At 44.4% G+C, this 25,589-nt stretch overlaps 1 protein-coding gene across 2 annotated transcripts in view; it reads left to right on the forward strand.

The window, feature by feature from the left end:
• The first annotated feature begins 12,892 nt into the window (after positions 1-12,892).
• EVA1A (eva-1 homolog A, regulator of programmed cell death) overlaps positions 12,893-25,589 on the forward strand; it is a 201,337-nt gene continuing 188,640 nt past the window's right edge. The window contains exon 1 of one of the 2 annotated variants that reach the window (XM_039721669.1): positions 12,893-13,035. In XM_039721669.1, coding sequence (XP_039577603.1) covers positions 12,936-13,035 — 100 coding nt within the window. In that variant the 5' untranslated portion in view covers positions 12,893-12,935. The remainder of the gene's footprint in view (positions 13,036-25,589) is intronic. The other variant, XM_039721670.1, reaches the window with a different exon arrangement.

A 25,589-nucleotide genomic window follows, 5' to 3' on the forward strand; every position in this document is an offset into this window, starting at 1 on the left:
GCGGTGCCGAACTGGAGCAGGTTTGGGTCGGATACTGGGGAGAAATTCCTCGCTGTTGGGGGGGGGTGACAAGTTTGGGTCGGATACTGGGGAGAAATTCCTCGCTGTGAGGGTGGGACAGGTTTGGGTCGATATTGGGAAGGAATTCCTCGCTGTGAGGGGGGTGAGGCGCTGGAACGGGCTGCCCGGAGAAGCTGTGGGCTTCCCACCCCTGGGGCTGGTTTAGTGGGAGGTGTCCCTGCCCCAGGGCAGGGGCTGGAAGGGACGCTAAAGACCTTCCCAAGTCCCGTTTTGTAATTTAAGGATGAAGGGAAGCAGAGCGGCCCCTTTCACCTCCACCCCTCAGGGCCGTGTCGGGTGTGGCAGGAGGACCGCGGCCCCAGAGCGGGAGAGGGGCCGGTGCTGGCCCCGGGATGCGGAGCTGGATCATCCCGGGATCATCCCAGCACAGCGCAGGCACGCTGCTAGGAGCTCCTTGGACATCACAGGGATCCACCAGAGGTTATGAATTCTGGCTTTGCCACATGAAAGTGGTGCTATGTTCTCCAGAAACACACTTCTCTGTGTTAAAAACACTCACTAATAAACACTTCGTGATAAAAACACTCAACTATTTTTTTTTTCTCAAAGCCATTGTTATCTCTGTCCATAATTCAGATATCCCACAGTACCAGTGCTTTCCACCAAGATTAGTTTAGAAATTATTATATGTAAGTACTGTTGAGGTACATTTAATATATTTGTATCCTTGGCCATCAGTCTGGTTTCAATTAGTGCCTACAGAGGCAGGAGGAAGGTGAATTCTAAATGCAGGTCTATAAATAACACGCCACTGTTTAAACTTTGCAGAGATTCACTTAAAAATATCCCTGACCTCATGAACTAATTAGATCCATCACGTTGCCTGTGGTGCTCCCCCAGCCCCTTTTATTGGTTGCAGATGACTGCCCAAGGCCCCAAATTACCACGAGTAATTTTCTGCTTTGTGATCTGGTGCTTGGTTCCTTAACTGTGCTTCAGTAGAAGACCAAAAGGTGTGCAGAAGACAAGTCACAGGTTTCTGTAATCTGCTGGTTAACAGCGAGTTAATCAGCAGGACATGGATGGGACAGAAGAGGGCACTCTGACCCTTAAAATACAAAAAAATCTCCACCAGTACTGAGCACACCACTCCTCAAGTTTAATCTTTTATATTCTTATCCCTTATGTGAGCACTTTAAAAAGGCAGAATAATATTTTTCAGGGGGTGAGAAATTATCCTGTAGGGGTAATTCCAATAACTTAATGGTGATCGAGGAGATAACAAAATAGCTGTAAGGAGATGTGTGGGTTATGACTTGGGAGACTGCAGATTTGTAGCTCACAAATGTCTTTAAAGAAGAGAATTGGATGTTTCAGTGTCAGGGAGCCACTTTTAACTCCCTGACTGACCACTGTGGATTGCAGGCTAACAAAAACATTTTGATGGGCTGGAACTGCCCTGAGCTCAGGGCTGCCCAAGAGAACCTCAGGGCTTCCCTTGAGGTGCCCTACAGGGCCCAGAAACTTCCCCCTGTGTATTTCCCAATTCCTCTGTGGGTTGTTGAGGCACTCTGGCATCAAGACACTGGACCATTTGTTGTTGGGTCTCTTTTTTTCAGGAACAGCTTTCTTGAGTTTGAAATGCAGGGGCAAGACACTCCCCTTGAGTTTCTTCATTCCGTCACATCAGACAGAGTAGAAGGGCTGCCTCCCTGCTCTTCTTGCCTATGTAACAAAATCTATGAAAATATGGATGACTTTACAACCACTGGGGTAGGGTGAGGTTCAGAAATGAAGGGCATCACTGTTCTTAGGTGATACAAAAAAGGAGGGCAACGAAGATGGTGAAGGGCCTTGGGGTAAAAAAGGAAGGCAACGAAGATGGTGAAGGGCCTTGGGGAAAGCCGCGTGAGGAGTGGCTGAGGGCACTTGGCTTGTGCAGCCTGGGGAAGAGACTGAGGGGAGACCTCACTGCAGTTACAGCTTTGGTGAGGAGAGAGGAGAGGCAGAGGATGATCTGTGCTCTGTGGTGACCAGTGAGGGAATGGCCTGAAGCTGTGCCAAGGAAGGTTTAGGTTGGATGTCAGAAAAAGGTTTTGCGCCCAGAGGGTTGTTGGGCACTGGAACAGGATCTTCCCCGGGGAAGTGGTCACAGCAGCAGCCTGACAGAGTTCAAGAAGGGTTTGGACAATGCTCTCAGGCACAGGTCAGACTTGGTGATCCTTGCTTCAGTCCCAGCACCACCAGGTGCAGGGCTGTCAGTATCACCTTCCAGAACAGTCTGATTGCAGTCTGAAATCCCAGAGATTCCTTCTGAGCACCTGAAGCCATGTTGCAGCAGCCCCAGCACAGCTGTCTGTGGCCTGGCAGAGGGTGTGAAGAAGGGAGTGAATTTTCATGTTGCCCAAGGGAACATGGATATCTTTTTGTAGGAAACACAGCTAAAATTGGTAACACCTGCTGTTATTATTACTGTGTCTCTAAACAAAAAGAGATATCTGTAAGGCACTAAGCTGCTCTAGAGATCTGGTCTTTTGTCCCTTAGGATTTGAGAAGAGGCAGCTGGATATCCCCAGATTACAAAAGAAATGGGACTGGCTCATGGAGGGCATCTCCACCTCATCTTCTAGCTAAACTGTGCCCTTTTCAACCTGTCAAGCTATTCATAGCTGCTGTAGCCCTAGTAGTGGCTGGTGGAGCAGACATGGCTCCTTTCAGACTGTCCAGAGGTATCTGAATCCTTCAGGCTCTCTTGCAGACCTGTGTCAGCAGAGACACAAAGCTATCCCTGGATTCCTCTGTGTCCTGATTATCCCAGGTACCAAAGCAGTCCTATAAACTACTCTGGGAAGGTTTGAGTATAGTGGATTTTATTAGAACCTTGAAGCAATCTCATGTAAGTTCTAGTCTTTCTGGAAGCTTCCCTTTAATGAGACATGAGTTATTGATTAACTTAAGGTGAGTTGACTTAGCTGAAAATAATAAAATGACCCTCACCTTTTGGATAGAGCAGCTGCTCATTAAGGTGGCCATCAAGCATCCACAATTACATTTTTTCCTTACTGTAGAGCAAGCAAAGAGGAGAAGAGGAGAGGGAGAGCTGTTCTTCAGACACAGCATCCCAGCACTGAGCTCAGGAAAGCGATGGACTGGAAAATCCTCCGCTCGTTCTGTCAAAAACAGCCCCAGGCCTCGGTTGTTTTGGGCCTCGGTTGTTTTGGAGCTGCATCCTGCTGGAGCCTGATGGACTGGAAAATCCTCCGTTCGTTCTGTCAAAACAGCCCCGGGCCTCGGTTGTTTTGGGCCTCGGTTGTTTTGGAGCTGCATCCTGCTGGAGCCACATGCAGTTAACCCTGCCAGGCCAGTGCATGCTCTCCCCTCTGTGCAGTGCTGGGAAGGGGCTCACATCTGCTCCTCTGAGCCTGAGGCTTCCAGGGGGCCTCTGGCAGCGGGCATGGTTCCATGGCACGTCACTGCCATGTTCATGCACACCTATGCTCTTGCTTTTCCTTTTCCCTTTGTTGTATTCCAGCCCTGGAGGGTAAATTGTTATTGTATAACCTATATGGGAGAAGAAAAACACCGTGTGCCAATGATTTCTGTCAGGGTGCAGGGGATATATTAAATGTGATCTGGTTTGTTGGTAGCTTTGCCAGTGCCTCAGTAGGTACTGACTCTGTGTTTAGAGTCAGAAGTGTCTTTAAATTCCTCTTGGAATCTGTGGTGTTTTCAGATAATTGATAATTTGAGTTGGGTGGCTTTGTCTTTCTTCTTGTCTTTTGCTCTTGATGATGTCCCCACTCCTCTTGAATATGCCCCCACTGAGGATTCCGTTTCCTCTGGGATGCGTGGCACCCTTACAGGTTACGTAAAGGACAACACCACTGGCTGATCTCAACATTTATAAAACACTTAATTCTCCTGATTTTCTGATTTAGTAATAAGTTTTAAAGAGGAATTGTGTCTAATGTGGAAGACAATGTTGAAATTACTCAAATAATCAAATAAACTGTGTAGAAGACAGGTATATAATTGCTTAGAGGTTAAAAAAGTGAGATGTTATGAGTCTGGAGAGTTATGAAAGTGTGTGACAAAGTAAGGTTAAGCTCAGTAAATGATGCCAGAGGTCTTTCTCTTAGGTAGTAAATTCTTTGGTCTCCTCGAGTCCTGTATGGGTCCAGATGCCAACAGGTGTCCTTGCCTCTGAGCTTCTGTAGTCTGAATGATGGAGGCTGAGTTCCAGAGCCGTTTTACAGAAAGCTGCCCCAGAAACACCATTAAATAAAAAACTCATTGCCTGGTCCAGGCAGCTCCTTCAGTACTTAACTCAAACTGGAAGACATGTTTTGAGTTGGGAGCATCTATCTCATTCCAGAAACTGGAGGTCCTGTCCTTCAGAAACAGTCTGGAACACCTTGGGAACCTAAAGAGACCACTGATGTCCCCCTCCTGTTTCCTGAGATGCTAAAAAATGCAATTGAAACAATTGAAATGAATTATAAAAGAAATCCCATTTATCTTGAGAGGCAAGTGTAATTGAAAGACTGATGGGTGAACTCCCAGGTACCTTTACATTTCATAGAGTCAATATTTGTTCTTTCTCCATTTATAACCCCATTACTCTCTCTAGGTGGGCAGGAGATTTCAAGGGGGACCATTTGTTTTTCTTGATTAATGCATTAATGCTAGGGGTTTGTCATAGTAAATTATATCTGCTATCTCAACCTCCGTATGCAGGAGGAAAAGCAAGTAAAAAATTTATGATCAAATTGCTCAAAGTCGTGGCTTCTCATTATTTTTAACATAACAAATCAACTTCTGCTCTTCATTATTGAGTGACTAGTGACTAACCTGAAGAGAAAATGTCTCTTATATCCTTTGTTTTGCAAAAGCTCTCTAGAAATCATAACATTATTTTCCACTGCAGTGGCTCAGATGTGTGCAGTACTATTGTGTGGAAATAGGTGGGAGAGAGAAACTGCTGCTTTGTCTTATGTCTCACTTTGCTTTCCTCTGGACTCACAGCAGGGCTTTCACCTCAGAACTGGGCTTTACAAGCTTTGAGTCTCTGCCTCTTCCACTACAGAAGCAGCAGCAGCTCTGGACACTGGCTTCCTAAACCAGCTGAAGAAGCTCTCAGATCTCCTGGATATTCACAGCACCATTTGTGGCAATATTCTTTGGCTGAAAACCAAACTGCCTCAAATCAGACTCCTTTTAATGGACAAAGTTGCTTTTCCTCTACTGTCAGAAGGTTCATTTTACAGAAGGAGCATTAGGTGGAGACGAGCTGGTGTGCTGTGTTGGGATAGATTCAGTGAACTGAAAAAAAAATTGTTTTACCTTTCACTGTGGGAAGGGAAAAGGGAATTTGATTAGTTATGCATGTCAAAGATGGGGTTAGCAAGTGAAGCAAGAAATTACCTGTAGTAATAAATACAGGAGTTTCTCCATAGACAAAAATACCTGAGATCGAGAATGACCAGGGAAGGGCTATGCATGAAACAGCACCAGGGGATAATTGCAGGACAGGGCAGAGCACAGCACCAGTGTTGGGCAGGGTAAGGCTGGGAGGGGATGCTGGCTTGTCAGTCTTCACAAAGGGATAGTCCAGCAAAAACTGAAAATGTTTTGGAATCTAAATGGGCTCTAGTCTCTTTTTACCTCTGCTGAGGTGTTTCTGAGGCAAGTTACTTGTGTTAGAAAAGCCATTTTTTATACTTAGTTTATGTAGTCTCTGGATGCACACAACCACTAAGCTATGCCCATACACACACAGCTCTGCACATAACACTGCTGTCAGTCCAGGTAATGCCCTGCTTGGTGAACTCTGACATTTTCAAATCTCTTGTAAAAAATCTGTAAAAACCTGTAAAGTTTCCTTCCTTCCTCTGCAACCTTTCTAGCTGGTCTGGTGAGTAGCATGACCACATTAGGTTTCAGTGATGTGTGAACAGAGACAATGACTGCAGCCAAATTTCAGTATGAGCTTTCTGCAGTGGGAAGCATCTCTTGCCCTGGAAGCAAGTTAACTGCAGTTCACTAATGATAGTGTTGTGGCTACAGAGTGTGGAGATTTGACTGTCTTGGACTTCAATGCCCTTGTAAATTCCTTGGGTTGTTTTAGATTACACAGTCCAGTGCTGTCTGCACTGCCCAGAACACCTGGACTTTGTCACTGGACCACTGTGAAAAAAATACCTGGTGATATTATTGGCCTGAATACTAAAATGCATGTGAAAGCATATGGTTACTCTTGAAACAGCCTTCCCAAATGGAAAAGATCTAAAAGAGGAAAGGAAAATGTATGTTTAAGTACATGTGAAAGGAGAACACAAACCTGTTCTTCTTGCCAATGGTAGATGTAGTCCATTGTTGAATTTGCATTGATGCCAGTGAAATTACACTTGGGATTAATTTTCCCATTCAGCAGAAAAGCATTTCCTCTGATTCCCTTTGATTTTTTACCAGTTTGTGATCTGTGAGCCAGAGGGTTTTTGTGTAATTTGCACTCTGTCCAAAACCAAGGGAAATACCCTCTGCTCCACGGCAATGATAAATCTGAGGGAAAAGCTGATCTGTCCAACTTGTGTTGGAACCAGGGAAGCCAATAAGGTTTTTTCACTGACTTCTCCAGATCAAACTTAAGCACAGTCTATGCTGAATGCTCCTGAAGGAATGGAGTGTCCTGCTGATCACTGTGAATAGGTGGGAGCACAAACACAGAGCAACCTGAGCTGTAGCCGTGCTGGAGTCTGGAGACTGCAGGATGCCCTGACATTCCTGGGCAGCTCTAATCAGGCTTGCCAGAGTGGCAGAAGGAGAAGATGCTGTAACACTGGCAGACAGTCTGCTCTGGGGTTATTTTTTCAGTTCTCAGCCCATGCCATTGTGTCTTCACCAGGGATATTACATGCTCCTGAAACACTGTTGGGTCTCTTAGAACACATCATCTGTTTGTGGTCACACTATCAAATTCCAAACCACGATTCCTTCCTGCCTATTGGGAATGGCCAAAGTTCCTGCCAACTCCCAAGCTATGCTCAGAAATATTCTGGATGCCAGGTGGCCTGGATCAAAAGTGAACCAAGGACAAGTCCAGAATGTGAGTGGCAGTCACTATGTTCAGACCCTTATGTGGTTCAGACTATTAGTATAGAGGTGGGTTTTTTGAAAAGGCTTCATGACAATACTTGGAAACAATCCTTTTTGTGGGAAGGCCTCTGGCAACAAAAATGTCTCTTCCAGTGTAAGTTATAACAGTAGTTTCCCTGAGGATGGGCTCTCTGTAGAGGATGTGTGCCCATGAGGGACAGAAGAACCCGAGGAATGCTGAAGGACTCTCTTGTCGTCCTACAATCTACTGCCTTTGCATGCCCTCAGAGTGGAGTACAGAGGTTTGTGATAAATGCCCATGGTATCATTTTAAGAATGAATGTTGAGATTATTATTTTTTTAAAAAATTTTTAAATCAAATAACATTATAGCATGTTACTACCACAGGATAGGCAGAGAACTTCTAGACAAATTATTCTGAGAAACAATTCTGGGTCCTGTGGAAATTAAAGACAATGTAAATTATTTGTGAGAGTTGATAGTAAAACAGGAAAAACAAAAGAGAAGAACCTAGTGGAGATCTAGATTAGAAGGGGTCTGTAACCTGAAGTGACTCATGTCTATAAAGCAGTAGGATTGAGACAATTCTCCCTGGATTATCATAGGTGAAATAATAGGAAAAACATACTGCTGCTCACACTGAACCAGCTGGGATGTCTCTGCTCTTCAAAATGAAGACCAACGAGCTCAGAGATAAGTGTCCTCAGGAGTCAAATTCAGCTTTTCATCTAAGAAGCACTCCCAGAGAGCTATTGAATATACTCATGGAAATATAGTGGTGGAAAATAGTAAAGCCAGTACCTACCATCATCCAATTATTGGAGAAATCTACCCAGAAAAACTGTTAGAGGAGGACTTCTGAGTCAGGTCAAGTGGAGAACAGTTTCACTTTACAGATATCAGAAGACAGTGAAGGTCCTGAAGGTCTCAGTGAAACTTGTCTCTTTAAACCTTTATGTGACTTGCAGTGTAGTACAAAGATCAAGATGACTCCAAATTCCTGTGGGTCTAATACAGGGATTAACATCCTGTGCACAAGGTACCAACTAAACCCAACTGAGTATGCTGATCCCAGAAAAGTCACCAGATTACACAGTACCCTCTGACACAGAACATGGAATCATTAGAATAAGCAGAATTCCCACTGAGAGAGGCTTCAACACCAGTTACTTGGTAAGACATGAGGAGAAAGTTTTCAGCTTTGTTGAGGATCACTTTGTAGTCTTTAAATATTTTACCTTTGACATTTTCATGCATTGGAGGATTTTGCACCACTTTGTTCAGTGTTTTCCAATGTTTCAGTGGGATAAGTGCATCACTTGGGGCTTTTACTCTGCACAGAATTTGGTTGAAGCACTACCCCTACTTGAAACTTTTCCCAGTATGGAGCAAAGTCCTCCAGGTTTTATGTTCGTTTTGTAAACTGAAGTGATTGAGTGACACAAAATGTGAAAACTTCAAAGGCTTTTCAGTTTGAATATTCTGCACAGCTGTTGTTTAGCATTGAATATGGATTTTACTTGTGAGATACTTGGTGTTGTATTGCAAAACTTCATTATGTGAAGTCCTCTGCCTTCAAATTGATGAAAGCAAACAGTGCTTACTTCCATGAGTAACCCCATCTGTTTCCATAATACACTCTTAGGGGAAAGATTAAGAAAAAAAGGAAACAAAGAGCTGTACTCTGCTGGGAAGCTTTGCTATTTTATATTGAAGTTCTGACCACCCAGTTTACATTTCTTTCTGTAGGTATAAATGCATGTATACTTTGTTATAAATTTACATTCATTTACAAGGAATGTGGCCAAGTGGAAAGAGCTCTGGCTGGACTTAAAAAGTATTTAATATTTTCTTATCTCTGTCAATTTCCCCTGGCTGACATTGAAAAAGTATTGACCTTAAACATATGACTGTTCTTTGTCCATGTGTGAAATGGCAGAATGCAACAGGGCCTTTTGGAGAGTGCTTTGAGATCTTATGGAAAAAAACAGTAAGAAGTGAGTAATTTTACTAGGGTTAGAAAGATAGAAGGAGAAGTTTTACAAAACTTGTACTAATAAATCTGCATGTAACTGTGTAAACAAACAGGACTTCAATCCTACATCTGGTTCTGTAGCTGAGATCTATTCCTGGTCCAGCTCTTCTACTCACCAGCCTTTGCCTGTTGATGGTTTAATCAGCAAGGAAGAGATTAATGTTGCCAGGTCAGTAAAAAATAGGAAAACATTACCAAAAATTAGCCCTGGAAAGAAGCAAGATCAGCAGAAACAGCATTAAAGTGGGAATCATCCTAACTGGGTCCATTCCTGATTACCGTTTATGAACTGGGTAATGTTGGGGTTACAAAACTGAATGACAAATTACTTCCTTTCTCACTTCCTCAGTTTCCCCAGTTGCAGCTGTATTTAACTGTACTTTGGGAATTTATATGCATGTTTCAGATATTACAGTTTTTTGTGCAGTAGGAGAAGGAGAGGATCTACAAGAGAGGAGCATGGGAGGAGAGAAAAATGCACTTAAGTAACATAGTCTAAAAAGAGGACTGAGGTACACTTTTCAAGCATCTTAGACTTAGTGAGACTTCTCCACAGTTAATCTCTGGAGGGAAACAGAGCAAATATCATTCCTCCAAGCTAAGATGTAATGCTGGACAGCATCAGTGCAGGCTTATTTCCACTTCTGGGTGGCTTTGGGGACAAGGGATCCAAGAGAATGTATACCATTATATGTGTTATTACCTATCCCCAGAGACATATTTGAAGGCATGGATGGATTTCAAGGGCTGTTACTCCTAAAAGTAAAGTTCCATTTTGGTGTTGCCTTGATTCATGTTTACCCCATGAGACTGTCCATGACAGACATCCTTTATCTGTGCTGTGCTGGGGCAGGTGGCCTCTTTGCCTTGCAAACATAGCTGATGTTCCCACATGCCCCAGGGAATAAGGGCATTATGGAGATGGGCTTTAACTGAATTGTCTGTTTCTCAAAGGCCAAGTTTTCTTTTCTTTTCTTTTCTTTTTTCTTGTAACTTTTGGCAAGAGTTGCTTTCTTCTTTTCTTTTGGAAGGCATCTGTACAGACTTACTTAAAAAAACGCCCTCAGAGGACAACACCCTCCCCTTTGGTTTGACTTTATTCACATTAACCTTAAGGGCTGCTCAAGCACACTGCCCATGTTTAGCCTTAAACCCTTTGTCACCAGTTTTTTTTTTCTTCCCCATATACTGAGTCAGCCAAACCTAATTACCCTCTAATCAGTAAAATCAACACCTGCTAACAGGGTGGGCTCTTTTCAGCAAATTGTGCTTCTCTTTTCCAGAGGCTGATAAATTTCCAGGGGTCCTATTGTTTCTTTATCTTGCTCATAAGGAGCTTTGTCTGATTATCTGGTAATGGGTATGGTTATCTCATGCCTGTAAAACAGCAGTGGTGGATCTTCCTCTTGGCAAGGGCAGCAGAACTAGGAGACAAGAAGTATATATAGATGCCAGAAGTCAAATCTCCTGGTATTTTCTCTTTGAAACTTAGGTCAACCCTGGAAAAAATATGGGTCAGAGAGGTTTGGCAGGTGGGATTAAAGTATCAGGTGAAATAAAGAGCAAGGCAGCCTGTAGAAGTTCCTGGCTTTTTATCTTGCTTAAGCAGCCCTCTGCAAAGAAAGTAAGGGGACAGAATTGTCTGCAGAGAGAAGGGACTGGGGCTGGGTTTTACAGAGCCTGGGGGACCTCAGGCTGTGTCTGTGCTGTTAGGGCAGCCCAGAGTCACCACTGTCCTTGAGGAGACACTTCTGCAGCTTCACGGGAGACCCTCAGGGTGTGAGGAGGTGTTGTGGGAAGGAGATGCAGATCAGGCCAGAGCAGCCTCTTGTTCCTGTGGTCATGGACAGGATTTGAGCTGGAACTCCAGATTTGCCACACTGCTCTCATCCTCTGTGTGGCTGTTTGGAATTTGAGCAAGTGGCTGTATGAGCAGAAGGCAAACAGGGCCACAGGACTTACAGCTCCCCTTAGGGTCTGCTTCTAGTACACAGACCATCCCAGGACAGGCTTCTGGTGGAAAAAATTACTCTGCTATTCATGGCAACACTCTTGAAAATGTCTTTCACATGTAATCAGGCAGACAGTCGGATATTCATCTGAGAACAGCTGAAACATTGTTAGAAATTTCAGAATAAGAAACACTTTACAAGTTCACTCAACTCTGAAAAAAACCCAGAGCCCTTTGCACTGAAGTTTCTTACACTTCTTTTCAGCTCTAAAATCAATGTTTTGGAGAGCTCCACTTAATTTCTTGTGGATGAACAGGACAGAGGAGTAAAAACCACTAGTGGTTTTCCTTGGACTTTTCCACTGAGGTTATTTTTGCTGGATAGGTGCTGCACCTTTGTTCAGCAGTTGTGTTTGAGCCTGGCCCCATGGCTGCCACCCTTGGCAGCCCCATACAGTGCAGCTCCTCAGTTTGAATGTGTGGATACACAGGCTGCTAAATGGCTGGTGCTGGCTTTGCCTGTGAAATAAATCCTCCTCTCTCTGCACCAACACTTAACTTCTGCCCTAGCCTGGATATGGCCATTATTTACATGCAAACATATGTCTGAGCTGCAGCTAAGGCTGGGTGACCAAAGCCCAGGACCTCCTTCCTGTACCAAGGGACAACAGAGTCCACCCATCTATCTGTGTCCCCAGTTCTCAGCTCATTCAAATCAACATGACTGGCTTGATGCTGCCAGGATATGGATGAAAATCAGGCAGGATCAAATACTGGATGTGCTTCCAGGTGAGCTGGAGCCTTCCTTTAACTCTGCAGGGTGAGCAATGCCCAGTGAGTATCTAGGGCCATGCTAGGAAGTTAAAGTAATTGCAATGGAAGGAGCCAGGACTCCTGTGTCTCAATGCCAGGTTGGATGGGGCTTGGAGCAACCTGGTCTAATGGAAGGTGTCCCTGCCCGTGGTAGGGAGGCTGGAGTTAGATGATCTATAAACTTCCCTTCCAACCTAAACCATCCCTCAATCCTATGTAAACCACAAGTCTGGATCTGTTGAGTTTGATGGAGGACAGAGGAGTCCAGTGGGTTAGGAGAGCCTGGCATGGTATCAGCCACATATGCTCTCAAGAGTTTTGCATATGTGGCTGATACCAGTCCCAGTCCTGCAATGAGATCCAGGAGGGTTTGATCCCTGGGCCTGTGCAAAGTCTCTGTAGGATCACTCTCAACAGGGGACACAGAATTTTCCTGTCACCAGTCTGGCAGGACACTGCTGCTCACACTGATTTCAGCAGCATCTACAAATACCCGTCAGACCAGAAATCGCTGTGAATTCAGGTGCTTTGCTTTGGGCTCCCTGCTTTGAAAACTCTGCTCGTCCTTCTGTCTGTCTGTGCCAGAGAGACAAGAGCCCTGCATATCTAATCCAACAATAGCTGGGCTCCTCCAGCCCAGCCCCTCGGGGCACCCCTTTCCCCGACTGCCCCCCAGCAGCTCGCAGTGCCACAGCTGGACAGCTGCACAATAATCTGCAGCAAATTTGGCAAAGAGGTGGCTTTTAGGACCCTGGGAACTCCGCCAAGGCTCAGGTGGGTCTGTCTCATTCGTCAGCCGGGATTCATTCACTCCCAGGGATGTGTGTGTGTGTGTGTGTGTGTGTGTGTGTGCCGAGTGCTTTTCCTTCCCCGCCGCTGGCTGCGAGCCTTCCAAGCGATGGGACTGACGCTGTTCTCCGGGCAATGAGGAGCGCTGGGCAGGGGCAGGAACCGCTTTCCTTTCCTCTGGAAGAAAACAAGCCGTGAGGACACCTAAGGATGTGCTGCCCAGATGTGTTTCCCACCTCCACCTTCCTCCTAGGACTCATGTGCCTGACAACTTTCAGCAACTTTGCCAAGACTTCTGCAGACTTCTCAGGTACGGAGAAGCGCCGATCCCTCCGTGTGCTGCTCGTGCATGGGGGCTCTAATTCCAGTGCTCAGGAGCAGCTCAGGGAAAGGGGATGTGAGCAGATCTGGGATGGTTATGTGGGAAGTCATTTTAATCTTTTAAAAATAAGCAAAAGGTGAAAAATTTCTTCCGTAAGAGGATTTTGAATTTCTTAAAAGCCTTTCTCAATAATTAGCAAAACTATTACAAAAGAGTCCGACTAACTTTGGGAACAAGAAAAACAATAGTGTTAACTTGTGCAAGTTTGTAGCAGGAATGGTATTAACCTGTGTAAATTTTTAGCGGGTGTTGTGCTGTGCTTCTCATAGGAGTGAAAAGAGGGGGATTGGGGGACTGGGACGATTTAGAATGTGAATTAAAGCTAACATAGCAAGTCTAAATTATTTTCTAGAGGGCCAGATTCCCTCCTCTTAACATACAGCTCCTGATTGTTACAAAAACCTCCTGAGCTGAGATAAAGGAGGTGCATGCACAGAACAAATTATATTCTGAGCCTGTGTTTTCTTAAACTGAAAGAAAAAGTGTCTCATTTATTAATATTTTCCGAATCTAAAAATGTTGATAGCACTTGTTTTGAGTTGTACACAGCAGCACTTTCAAAGTCTGGAGTCCCATGCAAGTTTTATAATTTTATAGCTGCATTAATTGCTTTAAAATTATGTTTCTGTTTCTCTTCTTTCTGGATGTGCATGTGGATCTGAGAAAACATAACAGATTTTATTTTGCAACTTCAGCAGGGCTGATCAGTTTGCTTGGGAGTGCCCAGTGAGGGCCACTTTTCTTTTAGGATATTGATTCTAATTTTGGGTCTTAGTGTGAAGAACTAGCCTGACATACTCTTTAGGGATGTTTTGCAAAACTCTTGTAGTGGATAAGAGCTGCCAATTATAGTTTGCTGATGAAAAAGAGTCATTTGCAAGGGTTGAACCTCACTGGACTTGGGTTTCAACACATCCCAGCGCTGCTGCTCACTGCCTGGGAGTGCATGTGTCTGTGTGCTGTGAGAAATTTGTGTTAGAAAGGAGGAGCTTGTGATGGAGGGTGAGGGAAAGAATATGTATGGTGCTGGAAGTCTTAATGTGAATTGAAGGGGGCTGGCTTGCCTGTGATTCAGTCTCTTTTGGGGCCACATCAGTCCTGGGGCTCCCATTCAAGGCAGATCTGCCTCTGAATGGAAAGGACTGAGGCATTTTCCTGTTTCTGGTGTGCTTTTATCCTTTTCCTGGCACTGAACTTTCTCTGTGCTCCTAAGCAGAAGCGAGCAATTTGATGCAGAAGGGGTGCATGGAGTAGGCATGATGGGAGCAAAAGCTGCAAGGGGGAGATGAGTTGTCTTTCTGAAATGTAGATAAAGTTTTCCCAGCCAGGCCAAATTGCCAAGCGTTAAAATGTGTACAGGTGTCCCAGGGCAAAGGTGCTTTACATTGTGTTTGTAGAACATAGCTGGAACAGTGCAAGGAAATTTGATAGGCTTCAGTGGTGCTGGCAGGGGGACCAGATGCTGTTCTTTTAAAAAATGGATAAGAAAGTTGCTGATAACAAAATGCTTTCTGTAGCATCCGACTGAACTGTCATGCTTTGGGAGAAGAGGGGTGGCTTGTATCTCTGTGTATGTGTGTGGCAAGACTGTACTCTGAAGCAGGGTCTGTAATCCCAGCAGCACAACCTCCCATGAGTTTCCATAACTGTTGAAACCTTCTGCCAGGTCCAACCTATGTTTCCTGATAGCAGGCTTGGCAAATGTCCCCAGTCTTGTTGGACTGACTGTACCTTGCAGGACAGGAAACATGATTTGCTGCAGGAAAGGGCTGTACCCAGTGTGTAGCAGCTCAAGTATAGTTTTGTAAGCTCAGGAGCTGAGTACCCACAAGATGATAGGGGGGTAGGAAAAGGTACAGTATTTCCCTTATGCTTTCCCAGCACATGTTGCACTGACCCCATTCATCGCCCTCCAATGCATGAGGGTTTGCACCGTGTGCCATGAAGGAGCAGCAGCCCAGGTAACTCTTCCTACCTGATGGAGCATCTTGTTTGTCACTGTTATCCCTATAAGGGGATTGTCAGCTGGCTTAAGGAATGGAAGGGGGACATCCTTCTAATATTATTTTACTGTAATTGTGTCTGGCCTGTTATACACTTTTCTGTACTTTAGCATGTTCATAATTCTTCTCTGGCATGACTGGAATTGGGCTGGTGAAAATTTTTGGGGACAACTTATAGCTTTATTGTATGCCATCCCACCCAGAGGTGGTGCATCCAAAGCATAAATTGTCTGCACCCCAGGGAGATGAGTGGATTTGTATTGGGTATTACTGGTGAGGAATTTAAGGCTTGCTGTGATCCCACAGAGGTTTCTGCAGCAGTTGGTGCTGCAGGGAGATGACACAGCTCTTTGGGATGTAAAGGCTTTTCCAGCTTGCAAATCAATAGCAGTACTGTCCAGAGACAGCAGCTGATGCTCTTTGGGGAAAAATGGGGGTTTAAAACTCAGTTCTGTAGACCTTGTATAGCAGCAAAAACTCTCTGGCTTCTCAGCTTGGTTCAACTCAGCATTACCAAGGAGGTGCTGCTGTTTGTAATAGGTCATGGCTGTGAGGTGGGGGCAGAGTGTGTGGATCCAGCCCTGGAAAGAAAGCTCAGGGAATACCAGTCTTGAGCTCTAAGCAGATCATAAGTCAGCAGCACTGATCTGGCTCTCATACTGTAGCTCTGCAGTAAGGCTGGATAAAAGATTTACCAAGGACTTCAAACCCAACCACATCCCACTGCTCCCAGTACTCTCCACTGGCTGGGTCTTCAAGGGATGTGTCTCTTAGCTGCAGGTGGATTTGATTTTTATGTAGGTCATGGCAAAGCACACCCTGATAAGGTGCCCAGAGATGTGGTTAATTGAGTCTCAGCTCTCACAAGAGAGCACAAGCAGGGTTGGTGGGGATTTCTAACCCCTGAGCACACAGCACACTCCATCCCTCCTGTTTGAACAGCTCAAATGCCACAACGTGAACATGAGCAGTGCGTGTCCTGCTGGGGACTGGTGCAATCTGAGATGTAAGAATTCAAATTCCTTTTAAGTGAAGTATTTGAACTATGTGAAGAGTTTTGAAGTTGTTTTTTTTAATAGTTCTTTAAACATTGATGTTTGTAGCAGGGTGTGGGGGTAGGAAGCAGATCCTGAGGGAGAAAGTGGACTTATCAGGCACTTTGCAGCCACTACTTAAGAAGACCTGGACTTTTTCTCTGTGGCTGATTGTAGAATGGACTCTTGGTTTAATCTCATTCTGCGATCTGTTCTTGTGCTCAGGACTGTTTGAAGGCTTAGAACCTGCTGTCTTGATGTGTCACTTACCCCTAATGTTAAAGGTGATACTTGAGGACTGTGATGAGGTGTGGGGTAAGAATCTGATCTTTTGAATCTGTGTACGTTAACCATAAACCTCTGGTCCTAATCTCTGTAGCAGCAACGAATTCTCCAAAATCCTTGCTGTTTGATAAAACTTGACCTTTGTTTTAGGCCCTTTGTGAGAGTCCAAGACAGAGCAATGCCCTTGCCCCTTTGAGGGGAAGCTATGCCATAGCTCCTCTGCATGGGCTCTGGGAGGCAGTGATCCATGTGCAGTGCACAGGCCTTGCTCCTCAGAGGGACAAGGTTAATGAAATTGGGGCCAAAAGTAGGCTTTGGTGCTAACTTTAAATGCAGGCATTGAAAGCTTAGTCAGCAGCTATTGCTCATATCCTGTGTGCTCTCTCTGCTCAGCCACGGTGTTCCTGTCTCTGAAGCCAAGTCATGCAAACACATGTTGAATTTTGCTCTGCCCACTGCTGCCAAGGTGACTATTTAACTTCCAGCTGCATACCTGTAAGGAATTAAACTTGTGTTGTTATCATGCCATGCTCTGATTCTCCTCAAGGATTTTCCATTCATTAGCTGATTTCAGGCACGTTGGGCAGAATGGTGGTGGCATAAGATCTGTGGGATTGCCACGAGTTTCACATTAATGGAGACAGGTCCCTCCACTACTGCAGAAAGGGTTGTGAAGTATTTACAGACATCGGAGAATCCACTGCAAGGACTAAGCCAAAAACTTAGGTTTCTAGGCATGGAAACAGCTTGGCTGGAAGCTTGTGCCTCTTCTGACACAGGAAAACCCAGCTGAAAGAAAAACCAGCCCCGGTAGTGCTGCTCCCCTTGGGCCTGCTTTAATGTTTATGTTCTTTGAGTTAGATTTTGGCACAAGCTGGATGTGAGCAGCACTTAGCTTAAGGGAGCTGATCTGGCAAGGAGCCAGATGAACACTGGGAACTCCCATCCACACCCTGCAGGTGAGCTCTGGGTAGCTTTTGGAACCTCTCCCTGGAGGCCCATCTTGGTTTTGAAAGCATAAAGATTTTTGTTGTTGTTGTTATTGGTGGTGGTGATTGGTTGGGTTTTTTTTTTTCCTTTCCCCCAGGAATATCAGGTTTCAAGTGAAAGCTGCTTTTGCCACCTCCCTGCTAATTGGCTCAGTGTGTTTGTTTGAGTGATGAGGGCTGGAGTTGGGGAGGGGAAAGGCACTTCTCCCTGATTGCATTTAATCAGTCTGTAATAAAGGCAATTTGTTTGACAACTCCATTCACCAAATTATCATCAAAATCTACATGCTAACAGCTTCTGAATGCCTAATAGCCCTGAATGGGCCCGTGGTGTCAAGGGGGATCCAGGATTTCCATGTGTTGAAGGTTTCAGGCTGTAAAAGAGGACATTTTCAAGAGAAAGGCAGATACACCACCACACTGGAAAAGAAATTGTAACTCAGTAATGGGGGTTGAGCTTTTGACCTCAGGGGCAAACAGACGTGCTTTAGACTTTGGTTAAAGACTGAACCATGTCCAGGCCACCTCCATACCTTGTCTTGGGGAAGGGCTCTGGGTGATGAGGTAGGATGGATCCTCAGGTTGCTGCTTAGAGAGGTCCCTGCCCTGGGTGATCTTTTCCTCCTCACCTGGAGGCTGTATGTGTTACTCCATCCATCCATCCATCCATCCATCCATCCATCCATCCATCCATCCATCCATCCATCCATCCATCCATCCCAGCTGCCTGGGCTGCAGTTTGGCTTACTGAGGGCAAACTGCCTGTGCTGGGGTAGAGAAATTCTCCTTTGCAGAGCTGACAAAATCCAAAACCTCATCAAAGGTGGTTTAAAACCACTTGGCCTCTTCTGATAATCTTCTGGAGATGTGGCTGCATGGGAGATCAGGGGGGTGGATGTGTCTGGGAAGCATGGCTGAGGGGTTCTCACAGGGGGAAGCTGCAACTGGGGTTTGTGTCACATATGTCTGTTTGCCAGTGGAAAAGAATCTAAAGGCCTCAGAGAGCTGGGAGGTGTTGGAGGAGGAAATCAGTAGGAGTTTGGGTGGGTATGAAGTGCCAGATCTGCTGCTCTTGTGAGAGCAGGAAAAGAATCAGCACAGAGGCTGGGGCTGCTTTGGTGCCTGAGAGAGTTGTTCTGGTTTATCAACAGGGATGCAGCTTTATGGTATCAACAAAACCATGTTGCCAAGACCAAATAGCATTTAAAGCAAAGACACAGGTTTCTGTCCACCTCTGTATGGAGGCATGCTCCAGAAAACACTGTGGGTTTTCCAACAGTTGTGATGAAAATGCTGTGAGGACTCTGTGCCTGCTGACTGTAAAAATATTCAGCATTTACTTTTAGTGAGAGCTGAGGGGACCAAATTGAGCTGCAGGATGACAGACACGTGCTTCCAATTCCTTGTGTTTGTGGTCCTGGGCAGTCACCAGGGGCACTGCTGCTGCTGCTGTGAAAACACAGCTGCTGGTTGGTGTTTGTGGAACCAGGGAAAGGAGAGACAGTCTGGGAGGGATGGATGGGGCTGCTGTGGGTGCCAGGATGTCTCATGAGGGGTCTGTGTGAAACCTCATGTAGGCAGTGACTTCAAGCTCAAGAGCCATATGTGTGCATCCTGCCACATGGAAATCCACTGGTTTAGCCATCACAGCTGTCAGCAGGAGCCAAGGGACCCCAGGGATCCCAACATCTGTGTGATGACTGGCAATATTTATATTCTATCTACTAATTGCAGGGGTCCAGAAATGATGAAGACTTTTGTTAGTACCAGGAACACTTTATTTAATTAGTAGTATTAATAAAAAAAGGAAAAAAAATCTGCTGTGGTAATTTTAATAACTTCAAAGTATCCCAGTATCCTGCTAGATGCACAGACAATTTGAGGAAATTATCCTTGCAACATTCTTCCTATGTCTGTGTGTTATCATGGATACAAATGCTGCAGAATTAAAGAAAGAAACTGTTTATATCCTCAGGTAAAAATTTTCCCCGACTTAAGGCACTGTGAAAGCAGATTTTATATGTCACAAATAGTTTGGTCAATTAAAAATAAAAAGGAGAGAATTTTGACATATCCTTTTTTCAACTGAGATATTTAGAAGCTAAACTCACACTTTAATCTTGGGGGTGGGGAGAATAAGCTTAGACTCTGCAGGAGGAGAAAAACTGTGTGTTTACACTTGGCACTTGTGCTGATCCTTTTGTTGATGCTAATTTAAACACAGCCTGATCTCCCAAAGTGCTCGGTGTTCAGAGCCGAAGATTGGCCTGTGCTGTGTTTAGATGGGTGTGCAGAGGTTTAGTTGGTCACACCAGGGCTGTTTACATGTCTTATTTGAGACTGGCTGCTTCTGCTCGGCATGTTTGTGAAGGTATAAATTGAAGTTTCTGTTTTCTGTTCCAAAATAGCAATCCCACTCTCTGGGGAGGAACAATGGACCATTTAAAGCAACTATCCATTTTGTTTTGGTTTTTTGTGCTCTTGTAATTTCTTTATACAGATACCCAAGAGCTTCACAGATTGTGTCCCTTGAAAGGTGTGTGACAGCCTGCAGAAACAGACCCCATGCGCCCCTCAAAGTGGTTGAGAGGATTTTTGGCAGGTTGGTTTGGTACAATACTACAAGGCTCCTTGTGACCTTGCCAGTGCTGAGCCTCATTGATCCAGCATTGCTGCTGTCTGGGATTTTTGTGCTCTTTCCAAAAGACAGCCACGGGCCAAAATCTGCTCAGCTGTGAGGCAGCTTTGCTGACTTGCCAAGAGCTGTGCAGAATGAGCAGAAGCATAGAAGTTAATCCCAGCTCATTTTCTTGCAGATTAAAACTAGTGTAGGAGTAATAATTGGGAACATGTTTAAGAGAGCTGCTTGGGTTACCTGTTATTCTTATTATTTATTTACTTAGCTGCTCCTTTTGCCTGAGGATGGATGGTGAGTTGTGACTCTCTCAGCCTGGGTTTGGGCTAATTCAAATGTGCCTGGCTCAGCTCACTAACTGAGGGTATGAACTCATTTGTAGTAATTAAAACTGTGAATGTCTCCTCTTTCAGTGTGTGCAGTGCCTGGCTGACTGGAGCCCTGTGTGTGTCTTCTCACATCAGAGAGACAATGAGGAGCTGCTAGTTCTGGGTTGCACAGGAAAATAAATATTGGCTGAGTCTTTTCAGATATGCTCTGTGCTCTTGAACTGTGTTGGTAGATGCTGTGGTGTCAGTGTTGATGGGGCTCCTTTGGGTGCTGAGGCTTGCTGTTCAATCATCCCTCTTGGATCCATCTGGATCCTTGCATGAAGATGGAGCAGTGTTTGTGTGAGCTGCAGTTTGGCCAAACCCTCCGAGAGCTCAGGTATTAGAAGTCTGTTTGAATGAACAGATGGATGTAGGTGCTGCTGAAGAATTTGCAGTAGATGTTGTCCAAGCACTTTAGTTGTGACAGGCAGAGGAGCTCACATCCAGCTGTTGGCAAAGTATCCCACATCCTTAACAAGGAGGAAGTTAAAAAATATATTTCCTTTTTTTAAATGTTATATTTAGAGAAGAAGGTCTAGAGATTTATCAGCCATTTACAATCAAAAAACTTTACTGTGTACTATTGTGCACCAACTTGTGACCTGATATCAGTACACTATTTGCCAGAAGAGGAATTTTTTCACTCCCCCAGCAGCCCATAAAAGAATCAGAATCCTCAGGGTGTGAGAGGGAGCTGACTTCAGGTGAGGCACACAAATTCCTTGACAAACTGGGTACCTGATGGTGCTGCTTGTCGAGAAGGGGCCATTCAGACCACCTACTCTGAGACCCCCTGTGTGCTTGTGTTGTTTTATTTTCATCTGCTATAATGCCTGTGGTTTTGCTGCTATGATATTATCAACATGTGTTGTACCAGCCTCAAGGGTTTAAAGTGGGCTTTTACTCCCATTAGTAAATATGAAAACAAACACAGCAGTGTGGGGATTTTCTAGTAATGTTTCCTCCGTGATTTCTGTATCATACTGTGGGCTGGTGTTGATATTAAGGGTGCTCTACAGCAGGTGCAATTCCTGACATAATTTTCCCATGTTTGCTGTGTTTTGCAAAGGCTTTTGGCTCACATGTTTTTCCTAAAGGTTGTGTTGGGCCAGGAGTGCAGACACTTAGTGCAATTAAAGTGATAGATGGTAACTTGAGCTCCTATGGCTGGGTTATGGATTATTGTTTTGGGCCTCAGTCTTTGGGAAATCTCTTCCCTCTGTGGTCTGTGGGGCCTGTACATGCAGTGCTGCTGTGGCCCTGGGTGCCCATAGGATGCTCTGGGACAAAATTCTGCAGTTTGGTTTGGAAAAAAATTAGCTTTTGTGTGAAACATTCAAATAACAGTATTATTATTCAAATCAAACATTTGGAAGTTAAGAAATGTTAAAATTAAGGTAGTTTTAACTGCTTGAGTCCAGCCCTTTGGGTGTTTATGTTACTCTTTAATGAGAACATTATTTTTCTCTAATTCCTTGGGATTCCTATGTTGTACAGTGGCCTTAAAATTGTTTTATTTATTCTTCCATTCTTTATGGCCCTGAGACCTTATTTCCTGTATGTTTAATGGTATTTAAATCCTATTATGTTATTTAAACCCTATTCTGCTTGTTTTGAGGGATGTACTTACAGGGATGTACTTACCCTTCTGGAAGGAGTCTGGAATGTTACTGAATTGCACAGATAAGGATCCAAGGCAGAGAGATTGGCATCAGGGGCTCAAACTGCCCAGTATTTCAGAGATTGTTTAGTATCCACCTTTTTCTCCAGGAGCAGCTCCTTATCTATTCTCTTAAGCTATGTTAAGCAGGAAGAAATGTGTGGTACTCAGTACACAGTTCCTTCTCCAATATTATATTATCTGTGTGCCAATGGACCTCACAGGTTAAAATGGACATTTCAGTTGCAAAGTCAGGTGCACATAACTGAGTGTTGCAGGTTAACACCTGTAGGCAGCCAAGCACTACCCATCTGCTTGCTTGCCTCCACTTCTACCTCCAAGTAGGACAAGGGAAGAGAGAGGGAAGAGTAAAAGCAAGAAAACTTATGGAATGACATAAAAATAGTGAAAGAGAAGTGGAAGAAATAAAAAAGAAAGCAAAATAAGTTATGCAAAGGCAATCACCCACTGCCGCCCACAGGCAGACTGATTGTCAGTCAGTTCCCAAGCTGATTTACCCCACTCCACTCTGTTTTATTGCTGGACATGACACTGCATGGCATGGGATATATTTTTGCTTGGCTGGGGTTACCTGCTTGACTGTATTCCTCCCAAAATCTTGTGCACCCTACAGTCTATTTGCTGGGAGGGCAGAGTGAAGGACAGACAAGGTGCTGATGCAGTGCAAAAGCTCTTTAGCAGTACCTAAACATTTATATATTATCAGTACTGTTTTGGTTGTGGATCCAAAGCACAGCACTATACAAGCTGCTTCAAAAAAATTAACTCCATCACAGCCAGACACAGGACACTAAGGAAAGGGCAACATTACACCTGTATTTTATGTGTAATATGAGCTAGAGGTTGATTACTATAGGAAACCATCAGTGGGCAGATATGATCTGAGCCATAAAGTGCAGTTGTGAGAAGGGTCTTGTTTTGCATAGTTTTGGTTGTGGTTTCTTTTTTTTTTTTTTTCCCTAGGGCAGTTATGCTTAGAGGGTTACTTTTTTTAGGATGAGATAAGAGTTCTTAAAATTGAGTTACAATTTTAGGGTCAGTCCTTGAAACAGATTCTAAAATATCTTTTAAAATTATTTTTGAAGACATTTCCCCTTCCAATTTTTTTTTCTTGCTTCTGTCCCTCCATAAAAGAAGAAAAAAAAGTTTGTGTGTCTATTCAAAGGCTCAAATAAGGATCCTGCAGTGCAAGTGATATTGCTAAAAATAGATCCCCTGGGATTTGTTCAGTTTATTTCTCTCTGGATTTTTATTGTGTGGGTTACCCCTTGGAAACCGAGGTTGTTGATCTGACTGTTTCCAAAGCATGTCCCTCTCTTCATGTATCCTTTGTACAGGGGCCTCTTCTGTTGTGTTAACACTCTTTGCTTCCTGGTTTATGTGCTCATCTGAATTCCAGCTGAAAGAGGTTAAAGCCCTGTAAAAGTGAGTGGGGCGAGGAAGTGGCTCGCAGTTGAAGCAGGAGCGCGCACATCTGTGACCCACGCTGTGCTCACATGTTCCTTCTTTGTTGGCCTCACAATAAAGGAGAGCGCTGGGGTTTTGTTCAGCTAAACAACTTGGATGGAATGAATTGTATAGAAAAAAGAATAGATGAAGCTTGGCTGTTATTTGCCATAATGTTCTTTGTTTTAGCTGCAATGTGGGGGATGCAGAACTCCCAGAAGAGGATGGCCTCTACAGCAGCCAAGGGGAGCTGATGGGGTGGAGAGGGATGCAGAGAGATGTTCAGCAAGAAGGGATGAAACATTTTTCTGATTTGGATTTGCTTGTCTTTAGCTGACAGCCCCAGGCTTTCACTTTGGCTTTATTACAGGAGCAGAGACTGCTGTACCAATAAATTGGACTATAAATGTTTGGTGCCATTTGCCCTGGGTTTGGTTCCAGAGTTACTGTGCACAGATACTGGTTAGTGCATTTGGCAATGGTACAGCCGAGTGGCTGGACTGTAAAGGTCTATCACCAGCTGCAGGAAACTGAATGCTTGGTGTCAGACAACCCATTTTTCTTGCTGGATAAATGAAAATCTCTTTATCTCTCTTTTCATAATCATTGTTCATATAATTGGAGGGCAAGGTTCAAGTTCAAACTGATAAGATTATTTTGCTTCCCTAAGCTGCGTGACAATGGTCCCCTTGGCAAATTAAGCCATGGATCTCCTTTTGCTGTAATGGGAACCAATCTCATTAGAAACAGAGCTGGATTAAGTGATGAGTCCAACCTCCCATACAGATACACATTCTGACCCCAGCAGGCCTGAAGTGCCTTTTGTTCACTCAGCCTTCTCTGCATTTTCCCAGCGCTCCTACATCTGTGTGATGGAGCTGGGGGTGATTATTTCTGCTCAAGCAAAGCCTGCTGTGGGTGAAAAACAAGCTGATTGGTCAGCATGGTATCACAATAGGAATGATAAGGTGTTTTAAAAATGTTTATCTTGATTTAAGTCATTGGAGTACAAGACTGATTAAGTTGCCTGTTACAGGGTATTGAAGATTAAAGGCCAATTGTCACTGCTTTGACCTGTGAGGAAGATGATCCTTTTCTGCCTCTCAACACTGCTGTCATCTACCCATCAGAAAATCTGAATCCATTCACACCAACTTCCCCAACACCTGAACACAGGAAACTCTTGGGGACAAAGACAAACCTTTTCACTTCTGACCTGTGTTTGTTCTGTCTGTCCTTCTTCATGCCAATTTTGACTCCAGAAGGATTGTTTACAGCCATGTCCAAGCTGCTTTATCAAGCAGGTGGGACTGAGAGTCCTGAGCTGGCTCTGTGGACACCAGTGCCAGCAAGAGAGCAGCATGGTTGTGCCTCCAGCAGCCTCCTAGGCAGATGTTGTGGCCAGGAGCAGTGCTGAGCTGTGGAGCTGGGGGGGTGCTGTGTTGGGATTCACTCACTCACTCACTCTATCTATCTATCTATCTATCTATCTATCTATCTATCTATCTATCTATCTATCATCTCTCTATCTCTCTATCTATAATTTATCTGATCTATCTGTATTATCAGCAATTTTTCCTCTTAGGGTCCTTAGCTCTGGGAGGTTAGAGGTGCAGCCCTGGCTGATTCTAGGTGCTTCTATGAGATGGAGCCTTGCTAAGGATGCTAAGAGGGGTAAATCCCACTGTTTTGTGTTCCTTAAGGAAATTCTTGTGCCCTTGCATCTCTTGTACACCCTACTTTTCTCATCTTGGAGGTATTACCAAAAGTTTGACTCCTGGATGGAAGTTTGAGCTTGAAGCAATCTGGCAAGAAGGGCAGACTGTGAATGTGGTATTTGAAAGTGGCACCAATGGAAAAATAAGCCTGATCTGTTCTTGTAGAGCTAGTTGCTATTGATTAGCCAGGGGGCTGAAGTGGTGAGGAATCCTGACTTGGTGTGTAATTCACTAAAAATCAGTAGGGCCATTAACATGAGGGAAAGTTGGCTTCTCTATATCACTCCTGATAGGTACAAAGCGGTTTTTATTTATTTATT

Source organism: Passer montanus, unplaced genomic scaffold (genome assembly GCF_014805655.1).
Source record: "Passer montanus isolate IOZ18808 unplaced genomic scaffold, ASM1480565v1 scaffold46, whole genome shotgun sequence".
Classification (NCBI taxonomy): Eukaryota; Metazoa; Chordata; class Aves; order Passeriformes; family Passeridae; genus Passer; species Passer montanus.